At 38.4% G+C, this 13,069-nt stretch overlaps 2 protein-coding genes across 6 annotated transcripts; one reads left to right on the forward strand and one right to left on the reverse strand.

Annotated features, from left to right (window-relative positions):
- Window positions 1–4,167: 4,167 nt before the first annotated feature.
- Window positions 4,168–12,728, forward strand: nudt1 (nudix (nucleoside diphosphate linked moiety X)-type motif 1). Of its 5 annotated transcripts, none has more exons than XM_061223972.1 (4): window positions 4,168–4,279; window positions 8,345–8,503; window positions 9,645–9,790; window positions 10,344–12,728. In XM_061223972.1, exons 2-4 carry the CDS (start codon window positions 8,352–8,354, stop codon window positions 10,514–10,516), a joined length of 471 nt encoding a protein of 156 aa, XP_061079956.1. In that variant the 5' UTR covers window positions 4,168–4,279; window positions 8,345–8,351; the 3' UTR covers window positions 10,517–12,728. The 5 variants fall into 5 exon arrangements, with proteins under 5 accessions (XP_061079956.1, XP_061079954.1, XP_061079952.1 ...); XM_061223970.1 differs by lacking the exon at window positions 4,168–4,279 and adding an exon at window positions 7,112–7,255 and having other exon boundaries at window positions 8,348–8,503; XM_061223968.1 differs by lacking the exon at window positions 4,168–4,279 and adding an exon at window positions 7,125–7,255.
- On the reverse strand, window positions 5,967–7,377 carry mrm2 (mitochondrial rRNA methyltransferase 2). The gene is made up of 2 exons (XM_061223967.1): window positions 6,727–7,377; window positions 5,967–6,400 (listed from the first exon to the last, which is right to left on the reverse strand). The coding sequence occupies exons 1-2, from the start codon at window positions 7,028–7,030 to the stop codon at window positions 5,967–5,969; spliced, it is 738 nt and encodes a 245-aa protein (XP_061079951.1). The 5' UTR covers window positions 7,031–7,377.
- Window positions 12,729–13,069: the final 341 nt, after the last annotated feature.

A 13,069-nucleotide genomic window follows, 5' to 3' on the forward strand; every position in this document is an offset into this window, starting at 1 on the left:
ATTAATTACTTAACCTTCAACCAGAGCACTGTAGGTTCCAATCCCTGGGAGGAATTTTTGGGACTTTGAAGACCTTCACCCACACCTACAACTGTGAAGACTGAATAGTATAAACTGTTGTAAGAATTCCACTTGTACAATCTTTAGGAATTTAACTTGTAACTATAAATAACTTACTATAAATTGGCTAAACAATGTTTTTCCATTCTTCCAGTTTTATTTGCCTCTCAGATGAACTCCTACAAGAAAACCACAGAGAAAATATTTAGCTGGAAAAACACATACTTTTCTCATACTTAAAATGTTGTAAATTTGTTATAGGCCATTTTATCATTGCAGGCAAGTGTAATAGGTTAATCAAGTGCATTCATTTAAATTACCTATTTTAGTTGAATGGCCTACTACTTATCAACTGCAGCCACCTTAGCTGCTAGCTAGCTTCAGGACTATTTATATTTAACTAGATTATATTGTGGAAATGCATGAGAAACATTCATTGATGGCTGGTATTTTTTTCAGATAAACACTTTCTTGTTGAGGCTCGATGTAGGCTACATATCTGAGAAGATTAACAGACTGATAATAGTTATTCCATCCTGGTCATCGACTGCAGTTGTTTCTCTGCTAGGTTGTCTTCTCTTCTCCACCAGTAGTAACATCTCTAGTGAGAGTTTCATGGGCCTTTTGCTTAGAGAGTGTGGACCAGTGTGCAGTCTCTCCTAATTGAAATTAATAACTGCTGAATCTTGAAGGACTGCTGCATACCCAAATGTGGATCTGCCATGAGGTGGCATTAATCTCACTACTGGGCTGGTAAATTGAGGCCCAGATACCAATTGCGAACATCATTCACTTATCTATGAGACTGGAGTTGCAAACAGTAAATTGTTCATTTAACTTGTCTCAAGAGTTTTAAGGTGAGGAAAGAGTATACATATTGGCTTAACTCTGATAATTGCGTCGCTATGCTTGTAGGAAGTAGGATCTGCTATATGAAATAAAAATGAGACATTCCGAACTTTTTTGTACATGGGTAACACAAATATAAAATGGGATGTTCTTTTTTTAGGGCATTCATTTTATGAACAGTAAATGCTTTAAGCAGCCTATACATATATTTCTGAATCAAAAAGTACTTGAATCCACACTTGAATCGTGTCCCTCTCAAAATGTCAGCTGCATGCAACTACATTCTTAATCTAAAGGAGAGTTAGGAACCTCTTATGTCAACATAAACGCAGTCAACAAGCAGATGCAGGAACAAAGTGTCTGAACCTAATTTTAGCATTTTCATCATCATATGAGTATGCAGCTTGGTGTAGAATTTGCTTATGTTATTGGCTAATGGTGACGAGAAAGCTGGACTGTGTACTGGCCAATCAGAATGGTTTCCACATTTGCTTCAAATGAGCAGGTTCTCCATCTTGTATTAAAACTTCCCACTGAATAGCGCTGATAAATGATAAAGGTATACTGTGAAGTATGTATCGTAGATTATGTGTCGGTATATTTTGACAACTAGAATATTCCACATTACTGGTAAGGTTGTGATGACAGCCTTATTAAGCATATGAAGTATGGTAGACTGCTCCACTCATTACCATGAACCATGAAGCCGTAATTAGAGAATTTCATCCATAAATCCCTGGCACATGACAAACTGATAAGTACTGTTTGGGGCATCCCTTACTTACCTGTGTTTTGGGGAATAGTGTACTGACCAACCCACTTTGAATATCAAACCAGATCAGATGGGAAAAATACATCTTTACCCCTACCTTTGTTATAAATACAATGTATGAAAAGAATTCTGTGAATGCAACTACTTTCAAAATATTTGGAAAACAGGAGAAAGCTTGTAAATGGTACTTGAACTTGAAACACATGACACTCTACAGAGATTATACAGAATGCAGAACACAAAAAAAAACTTTAGTACACAAAAGTATTCATGCCAGGAACAAGAAAGGATATCGACACCTGCATCTACTCATTAAATGCTAATACGTAAATATGTAAAGAATTGTAATGGTATGGCTATGAAAATCAAGTTCACTTTGCTCAGTTAACTGACAAATCAAGAGCTCTATCTAGAGGCGGACACTGAAAGTGCAGGACGACCACCCTCCCATCCCAAGAGGATGCACGAAGAAGACAAATTGATGTTTCATGAAATGGCTTCCTGGTAGAACACTTTGGTATAAATTTTAAATTAAATGATGCAAAGGTAGCCCATTAAAGTATGTGAGTTTCCTTCTCATGCAGGGAAATATTTAGCTCTTTTAAATAAAATGTATCATATTTAGACTATGTGAAATGAATGTGAAAATGTGAAATGAAAATGGGCAGTAAGTCAGCCTCTGGAGAAATGTATGCTTAATAATTGTGAATGATAAAATGGTCATACTTTATTAGATTATAATTAGGACATCCATCAGAGACTCTTATCCACGAGGACTAAAGGTAGATTACATTACAGGAGTACGCGTATCGACAAATAAAGGTTGAAATGAAAAATGGCAATAATTACTCGGAGAGTAAAACAATTTGTACACAATTTGACAGTGCATAAAGCAATTAGAAAAATAAATAAATAATGTGAAACATATGCGCTGCAATAGCAGCACGTCAAACACCACGACAACACTGTTCTCCTCCTATTTCAGTCCTTATGCAGTATAAGTATAAGAGCATTTAGTGTTCAAAGAAGAAAGAATAATCCCTAAGTTACAGCATGGTCAAGTGTCAGGAGATCGTAGATTTAGAAGGTTATGAAGTCCTAGGTGAGCCTTATAATTCAAAATAAATATGAAATGATTTTGTGCACATCTGAATATACAGTAGATGAGGTGCTGAGCACAGTCCAGCACATAACTGTGTAGTGTATTGTATTGTGTAAGACAGACAATGTTTGTATCCTTTGGAGTCTTTGCCAGGTTGAATTTACATGCTGTTCATGTACTCAGATGACAGCTCGCCTGTAGACAGTGGCACTGTATAACATGTGCTTATGAGTGTTGCAAGATTTAGTTTCATTATTCCTTTTTCAGGTTATATATAATCTGAATTGCTTCAATAAATATTTTATTGCAAAATGGATGACATTCATATTTTACATTCCCCTTGATGTGTACACCTGACACATGGCAAAGCAATATTAAATAGGAAATCTGAATAATATTAGTAAGCACAGCACAGATTACACAAATTGCTTAAAAAGCAGTCTCTGCAGAGTCATAATGTCACTGTAACATAAAATTCAGTATGTAAAAACTTTCCAACTGTGAAATTTTAGTTTACTGCATTGGTTTTCAGCAACTATCAAGTTGAGTTATGATGAGAAAAGTTCACTGTACAATAAGTGGGATGAGGCTGAGGAAGGTTTTCACATGACATTGGCAATAAAACAAAGTGGGACAATCCAAGTGCAGACTAGGGAGTGGGTTTTACGGTCTTGTAAAGAGTGTCATTTTGAGCTTAAAAGGTCTTCCTTTTGGCTTCTCCGTTCAATCTTCCAAGGTGTCAAACTTCATGGTCCTTTGTGTTTGCAGTCCTTATTACCTTTATGAATGAGGGATTGTCAGCATTTTCCATCCTCAGTAACTCCAGGCAGTGAATACTGCATGACAAACACCGAACAGACAAGCTACCCTCACAGACTATTAAAAACCAAACTGCAAAATATTTTTACTTGTATATAGCACTTTCAATCATCCATTCACATATGTGAGCAATGCAATGCAGTATTATACACAGCACAAAGTGTGCCAGCACAATAATTTCTAATATCCAAACGGTTTTCATTAAATGCAACAGCATGCATCCTGAAATTTGTTTGTCTGCTCACCATGCTGTATTTCAATTTATTTTGCTGTGTTAATATTTTGGATTTTTACTAGTGGTAACCCAAAAATCCCCTGTGGGAGTATTTTTCTATTCTGTTCAATCATATGTTGTTAATACTCAAACCACAAGCTTACCTTCAACATTTTTGATCTTTATTTATTAGTTTTTTGGGTGTTTCCCCTTCATGAGATTGAAATTGAATCTATTTTTATCCAGACCCCATGGAATAAATCTAATTACATGCGGTTGCTACAGTATGCTACAGGAAGGCACAGAGGTTAATTTCAAACCAAAGACAATCTGCCGAAAAGCGCGGACAACGTGACACAAATGCTGTGAGCGGTTACTTTAATAAACTAGCATGAGGCCCTCAGACTTGAGCCGCGGTTGAGGGAGGCGGCCGATAACGTCTCGGAGGATTCGCCAGCGAACTGTGAGTAGAAAATGAACTCATTTAAAGACCCGATATCCAACCGCCTATATTGCGCCTGAGGTCTGGAGGCCCTGCTTCTCTGCAGATGCACCTCTCGGGTTCTTTACGCGATTTATCTCTCCGATCTAGTCTCGCCAAGCTGATTGTCTGAGTGGAATGACAATAACAACATCTAGTCTTGTTAGGAGACAGCCTAAGAGAGCCGACTTAATGCAGATTCCGTTTCTTCTCTGAATTTACTTGGAAGAAATCCCTCGGCTGGTAACAGCGCTGGGATAATGGTTTTGTCACAGCTCGCTTCACTCTTTTCACTAATCCAAAATAGGCGTACGAGAACAATTAATTTGTATTTTGCAGCGGCCATATGTTGCAGGTTTATTAGACTACATCTTAGTTTTTAGTCTATTAATGTGTGCTTTGGAAACACACGGGAATAAATACGGTTTAATTGGCATCAGTATGTCCGTTTGCATGCTGCCGCTATGATTGCACAACTTTACAGAGCGGTTGTCTGCATTTATCAGAAAAAAATGGCACCCCATCTTTTATGGTTCCAGCTGGCTGCACAACATGGTTACCAGAAGACCAGCACGTAATTACTTGCACATTTTAGGCAGTCTTGTTAAAGAGTAAATTGATCACACTGGTTGAGGATCACCACCTCAATTAAAAATTTAACATTTGACAGATCATAGTGGTTGTATAATACAATAGATATGCTAATTCTGTCGAATCCCGATAGTATGTCTGTGTCTACATACAGTACACTGAGATATGCAAATTGTGTATTAGGTGAAATGTATACATTAATTGCAATGATCCCGAAATTGCCAAGGGTGCATAAACAAGGCTAGGTTTACAATCTACTGCTTAACTTTTTCTAAGAACTCTTTCTAGACCCCCAGTGGGCTCTAGATTCTGGTTTATCTGCCCTTGGTTGTGGCAAATATCTGTACACACCAACAATGTACTCTTGCATAGAATATAAATTGACCAGAGTAGAAACATTTGACCTAAGGATACGCAATGTCAAGCTGCCATTCACGATTACCCCAAATGTCTTATCAAATGAGTGCTTGTGCATAAATACTGAGGTGCAGAAATGAGCTTCAAATCCAGAAATTGTTTGCCCTTCACGTGTACCCTAAACTGTCACTTCAACTACCCAAAGTCCTTAGTAAGTCCATTCATTAAAACTTCATTTCATGATATTTCATATCATAACTTACAGCTTGATGCCATGTTATCACAGGCAAAGTAGCACCGCTGCATTTCTGTTTAGAGGACTGTTACTGTTCTAAGATGTGGAAGTGCATCAAAACAAAGTCCCACATCACATCCACCCTACATCACAGGCAACAAATATGAAAATAGTCAAACAATGTTTGTGAAATTACAAAGCACTGTAGTTCTGCTTCTGATACAAAAAAATTGAATTCTGAGATATGCGTCTCCTGATATTTGGTTCCACATTCCATAGTATGTGTGATAACTGTTCATGTGCATGATTGATGATGGTTTGAATAGGTTGCAAAGGAAATGGTTAGACACAATTTGTTTCAAAAAATACTAAAAAGACTCCATTTCTAATTTATCATTACATTGGTAGCCCTGCCACCAAAATATACATTTGGCTTGTGTATTCCATCACATAAAGACCACACACAATTGCTTTTTCTTTTCTTTTTTAAACAGCTTTATTCTTTTTGAAAAACCTTGCGAGGAAATACAGTTCCGCAGACTCTTTGCGGCTAGCTTTGGGCTTCACGATCCTGACGTCACGGAAAGCGTGCGCCAGTCTGCTTTGGACCTGGTGGGCCAGACCCCCGTCCCAATATTTACAGATCAGGGAGCCATCCGGTTTAAGAACCCTCTCGGCCAAATCTACCATTGATAGACACATGGTCACCAGTCTTTCGTGGTCCAGTTCTCTGAAGCCGCTTGCGTTGGGGGCCATGTCACTCAGAACGACGTCCGCCTGGGCTTTGGGAAGAAGCTCTTGCAGCTGGGTGTGCGTGGTCTGGTCAGTGACATCGCAGAAGGACAGGAAGTGGGCTCCATCTAGTGGTGCGATACGGAGAAGGTCCACTCCAACTACAAAGCCAATAGGGAATTCTGCATCTTGGTGAGAAAAGTTAAAGCAATGTAATTATTATGAATTTACTCAGTGGACGCCATTCTGAAGAATAATTTATATAGCTAACATACCACATTCCACAGTACATAAGTCACACAGCTAGATAGTTACACTCCGACTGGAATCGCAAATTTGTGGTTACCAGCCTCAAATACCTATCCATTCACACGGTCCCAAAACCATGTGACACAAATAGTAGACGCAACCTGACATTTTCATGCAAACACACAGTGGAAATAATACTTTCTGGACAACTATATAATTTTAAATCAATGTTGAATACATGTACATAAGCTAAGTATCTACTCACTTGTCCCAGCTGAATTCACTCTCTGAACGGCAACCTGGCTCCACGCACCTGGAGCAGCTCCGCAATCGATGACACTGCACCCAGGCTTTAGAATTTTGTATTTGTCGTCGATTTCCAGAAGTTTAAAGGCACTCCTGCATCGATAGTTTTGCCCATGAGCAGCTTTGACAAAGGGGTCGTTGAGCTGCCTTACAATCCAACGCTGATCTGAAGCACTTTTCCCCTTCAGATTTTGTGGTATCTTTTTAAAAGTCCTGGCTGAGGTGTGCAGACACGATCTTCGTAATACCGACAAACAGTACATCGTTTAACTATGCGCTATCGTACAGAAAACCACACAATTAATTCAAATAAATAAAATAGGACTACATTTTGTCAGCCCCATTGCTTATGAAATAATTTTTTTTGTTGACCACAAGAAATTGCCTTTCCTGTTTCCAGTCGAGCCACTTTGACGGTAGTACAGTGTCACATGGTCTACAGCGTGCGTGAAGCTGATGCCGCGGGAAAGAGTACATTGTAACTCACTGTAAGTCACTGTAGTGCATAGCTATCTGGGATGCTAAACACCGTGTATGTATGTATGTATATAATTTCTAACCAGTAACGTTCCGTGACTTTAATACTTTTGTAAACCTGGCAGACACTGCAACGTGCTTACTTCATAGGTGGGTACATTCACTTACCAGCTACGACGTATTAGCAAACAAACACGTTTTGATCCTGGATATTGTTTTATCATCGAAAGTTTGAAGCCTCAATAGCCTGTGATTGAGTCTGACGATCAATGGTTTTCTTGAGTAAATACACAATATAGCTGGAAAAATATGAAAAAGTGTCCGTATTTTGTCGCCCTGCGCATCTTAACATGAGGCTTAACAAAATAGAACACAGTAATGCGCCCTGTGCATGAAATAATAATGTTGCCGCTGCGCATTCTGGCCACTTCTGCCGTCCAATAACTGCGCAGGGTCAGTTGCAGGGTGAAACGTTGCATCTGGTTGCAACAGCCTCGAAGGAAAGCGTTTCCTCCTGAATTGATGGAGGACTGGGACAGCCTTTAATCAGAATGCTACATTTGATTTGAGAACATTCTGGAATAAAATGTACCCAAAATAACTAATATTCGTGTTCAGCTTTTTTTTCCTTCTTTTTTTTTGTTGTTTTACGTCATCATAAAAGGTTAAAATTACATCTCCATGCCTGCTTGACTCACATTTTGTTCAAGGATGGTTATTTCAGATGAACTTGAGCATGTTATTTTATTTATCAGGGAGAGTGCACATTAATTAACATTTTTGGTTTCCACATCACTGTACCGTAAATGCGTCAGCTAATGTTAGCTAATGAGCTCATTTTCATCTGTAGTCGATAACCTACATGTCTTTGGACTACCCACTACCACCTGTGCCATTACCCACTGCGCCACCCCTTGATAATGTCATGTTGAACCGGTGCTGTTGAGTTGTAAACTTAAGGGTTGCCTCATCTTTTTCCACATAGCTCACCTACAACAGCCGATCCATTCACAACAAATATCAACAAATATGCACAGCCTTGATTGACAAATACTTAAGACACACTGTGACTGTGTACCTGTGTCAACTTGTATTCTCAGCAGACCAATGTTCACCTCCAAGCTGTTGACTCTGGTCTTGGTGGTGCAACCCGGTCGGGTACTCTTGGGTATGAAGAAAAGAGGATTTGGCATAGGGAGATGGAACGGTTTTGGTGGAAAGGTGCAGCCAGGGGAGACTATTGAAGAAGCAGCCAGGCGGTGAGTAGAAACTTTTAAGAACAAAACAATAACGAGAGTGTGGGGAGGGTGCAAGACTGGTATACTTTGTCAAAACACAAGTGACCACATTTAGATTCAGTGAACATACTGTATATCATAGTTGTCAGTACAGGTCTTGACATACTTCTTTCAAAGGCTTTTTATATACTTTATAAAAAAGACAGATGTAAAATCCAGATCAGTTCTGTAAGAATAGCTTACAAGGAAAGGTTCTGGGTTGTCTGCAAGCCAATGAACCAAAGCTATTAAGCCAATCATTTTTACATAGAAATAACAACAATTCTATTAAAGTTCAGTTTCATTTAATGTCAGACTGTTGTGTCAGGTTTCTAAATTGTGTTCCCTAACACATACCTGAAATCTTCAATGTGGATCACATTCATATGAACCAATGTTCATTCACATTCTTAAATAGGAAAAACCAAGGGATTATAGTGAATTACAGTACTGTGCAGAAGTCTTAGGCACCCTTGACTTTATTATATATATGTTTATTTTTTTGTGTGTTAGTATAAAGATTGAGATTTCCAAATATTCATTTTCAAGGCTGTCTGAGATCAGAAGCAAGGAGCCAACCAAAGTCTGCAGAAGAACTGTGACAAGTTCTCCAATATGCTTAGAACAACCACCCTGATTACTGTCTTAGCCAACGCTGTCCTGCAGTTCTATATGTCAGGGAAGTGATGCAGTTTTAATGCTGAAGGGTGGTCACAAAAAATATTGATTTGATTTAGTTTTTCTCAATCAAATTCTGCCAAATTACTCAAATGTAATATACAATGTATAGCATGTTTATTTAGGACCTTTCATTGAATTATTTTTGAAAGAATCTTATCTGTGCAGAATGTTATACAGGTGTCTAAGACTTTTGCCCAGTACTGTATATGTGAAACCATTTTACAAACTCGGGTTCCGGTTTCACAGACTAAGCCGCGTCTTGGACTAAATTGAGTTTTGTATGGCGATTCAAAATTGAATTTAGTGTTGGTCTAGGCTTAATTAAACTCTGTCTGTGAACTGGCTTTCGAAGTCGTAAATTAGGCTGGAATTGATTAGTTACTTTACAGTAACTGCACAACGCAGTTCTGGCAGAGAGTAACGGATAGTCATCTTCCCATAGGGAGCTGCAAGAGGAGAGTGCTCTCACAGTCGATACACTGGATAAGATCGGGAACATCAAGTTTGAGTTTGTGGGAGAAACGGAGTTGATGGACGTTCATATCTTCAGGGCCGATTCCTTCAACGGAGAGCCGACCGAGTCTGATGGTATTGTTTCCATTTGTGATTCCATTAACTTGCTCATTTAAACGTAAACCAAATGACAAAGATGTTCATTTTTTTTTCTGTTGCCCGTTTTACTCTCGTTGGTGGAAAAAAAACCGTAGTATGAAAAGTATTCCTTGTTTGTATGTGTGTACTGAACATCCCACCGTCATTTCGGCAAATGGTGGAAAAATGCCAAATCACAAATTTATTTTACCATTAGTAGAATATGAACTAATCATTCTTGCTTACTCACATGGTTGAGTGTTGTATGCTGATATTGCTGAAATAAAACTAACTTGGTAGCTTGTACATTAAAGCCACCAGTGAAAGTAATTTCCTGCCAAGAGTCTCTAACTCTTGAAGAAAAAAAAAACCCTTTTTTTAATTCCACAATATCCTGCATCGATCCTGCATCAATTTATTTTCCACAATATTTACCCTTGCAGTTCCATCTTCAAAGATTCATTTAATTTCACAAAATCTAACCACTACTAATCCTGTTAGCAGTAAGAGATGGGTGCCTCTCCTACAGCGCGTCCCTGGTCTCTTGCAGAAATGCGTCCTCAGTGGTTCGACTGGGAGTCCATCCCCTACGACCAGATGTGGCCAGACGACCGGATGTGGTTTCCCCTCATGCTGCAGAAGAAAAAGTTTTTGGGCTACTTCAAGTTCCAGGGACACGACGTGATCCTGAATCAACAGCTGGAGGAGGTGGACGAGATTTGAGAAGAGGCACCCAAGAGGTCCCTTTTGCACCATGATGTGTTAACCTTGCCAGCTAAAAGCCCCTATTCCAGTTATACCCCTTTCATTTAAAAACAAACCGAATGTAAAACACATATGACTGTAAAATTGACATCAACTCTGAAGGTTTTTGTATGTATTTTGGATTTTCTTTTCCAACAATCAAAGTCCGTATTCGAGAACTTGATTGCTTTAAATTATTAGTAACGATTGTTACCATACATCAACATTAGAATGTTCAGTTAAGAACATTGTAATAACATCTTTGTAACCTCATGCCTTAAAGGGTTAAAGATCAGCTACTTGATCTTTGATGAAAATTATGCAACATGTAGGTTCTGCCCCTTGTCATCAACAAAGTTGTACTCAAACTGGGAACAAAGTTAAGTGAGAGAGAACTGATTTGGGCTATCTGCTCACTGAAGTCGCTCATTTAGATTCATGAATTCATGTCAAATAACTTAAATCAAATTTCCCTATTCGGAGCACTTCAGTTTAACAGTCTTCAGGACTGAACTTTCAGCACATTTTCCTGGATCATTTTTCAGGGCTTCCCAATTGTGAGAATCGGTGATTATGATTGAGAATCTTTCTTTGCCAGCTCATGTGCCTCTCATGACTGTACCTTGAAACGATTACACATATTTCAGTCGTTCTTGAAAATGTAACATGCATATTTAAAATGTGCACTCAGCATACACTTCTCAGTCATCAATGGGATGCGTGTCTGAGAAAGCCTTGCAGTTTCAGCCCAGCAGCTAAGTTGCAAACTTTGAGAGCTACTGCTAGAGAGAACCAGGTTCTGTAGTTGCAACATTAGACACCTTTGCCTAGAAAACATGATTCTGTTGTTTAAAAAGTGTTTACTGTTTTTTAGGGTGAACTGTGATTTAAAATGTCTTGCAAGCATGTTTGGGTCATTTAACCAAGATATTCCTTCTAGGCTATAGAAATTTGACCAAAATGATGACCTTGGTCCTCCACTTGAGTTGTACATTTTATTTATCTTTACTTGAAAAAAAAGCTTTTCACAGACAATGTTCTTATACTTTAATAATCTTGTTTACTGTACACAAATTGGTGTCTGAAATGTCCAGAATGCCAGCAGGTGCCAGCAGAGAAACGGCTAATTACAGTTATGTTTATGTGTAGACATAGAATTGAAACTGTGCTAATTGCTATATCCATTTGAAGAGTTTCTCTGGGTTCTAGAACTCTGATTGCTTTCATTTCTGTCAGTTACCATGCAGAATTGTTATATCAGCATCACACATTACATCACACGTTTTTCATCTTACACCTTACAGGGTTAAAGCTCCGTCCGCACCAAGAACTATAGCTATAGCGATAATGATGTGAGCATCCGCACCGATGAACGATAACGTTCTGTAAATCGTCTCTCGGCTATGTCATCTGCCATTTTGAACGTGACGCCCTGTAACTTCGGATGGATTTTGATTAGCTGTAAGCTTTTTGTCGTTCATTAAGCTAGAAAAAAACGCTCTGAAAGCGATCCCAAGGATATCGTTCGTTATATTTGCGGTGTAGACTTCACTTCAGTTACTTGAGCTATCGTCTCGGGTTGGAACGACCAAACTAGTGAAGTCATTACCAACCTTTTCCCATGATGGCTGCACCCTAGTGCTAATAGCTGCTAAAAAATATATAAACATCAGTTTATATTTCTTGCAAATACAGGTCAATTTCAGATTTGAATGCAGGGCCATATCTTATTACTGAGTGGAGATTTGAGTGTCTCCTTTGGTCAGAAATGCTGTCTAGACTAATTCTGAAAAATTCAGGCCTTCGCTTATAATGGCTTTTGAATTCTCTAAGGGATTCTCAGTACATGTAGATATAAGATTGTTCTGGCAGAGGCACTTTTATCGCTTTTAAGTAAGGTTTTTATAATGGAATATAAATGAAGGTAATTTGCAGCACTTCGTACTGGACATGGGCATAATGGTCGACATTGCTTTTTTGAGTATCAGATATACTGCTGAACAGATTTTCGGAAATGGTAATGTTGTTATACTGAATAAAACATCTCACCTACTAGATTTACGGTTAATGATATTGAGCTGGATCCGCTAGCGTTTTCTTGTTGTTCATTTTTCCACCGCATCAATTTGGTTCAAAATTGCACTGAACCCAGACAAAAAATAAATACTGTGTGCTCATCTGAAACCCAGAACCAACGTTTATGGAAATTGATTGTGTTTTTATTTCTTATATAAATTTAGTGGAATGTTTGATGCTGCATGTATATGTCTGTATATATCATTTCATCTTATAATTGCAGAGCACCTTCACTCTCTCTCTCTCTCTCTCTCTCTCTCCACATTTCTCCTCATTTGAAACAACATGGTGTGTTCTGTGTTCTTGGGTTCTGAATATAACATTTTATTCCACTCAGTGGAGATTAAGGACATTAAGGACACTTAAAATGCAGCAAGTCAATAACAAAAATAGTAATGAAAAATGAAATCATATAAGCCCATTCTGAAAATGATAATTAAGGAATACATTTTAAAA

Source organism: Conger conger, chromosome 16 (assembly GCF_963514075.1).
Source record: "Conger conger chromosome 16, fConCon1.1, whole genome shotgun sequence".
NCBI lineage: Eukaryota > Metazoa > Chordata > Actinopteri > Anguilliformes > Congridae > Conger > Conger conger.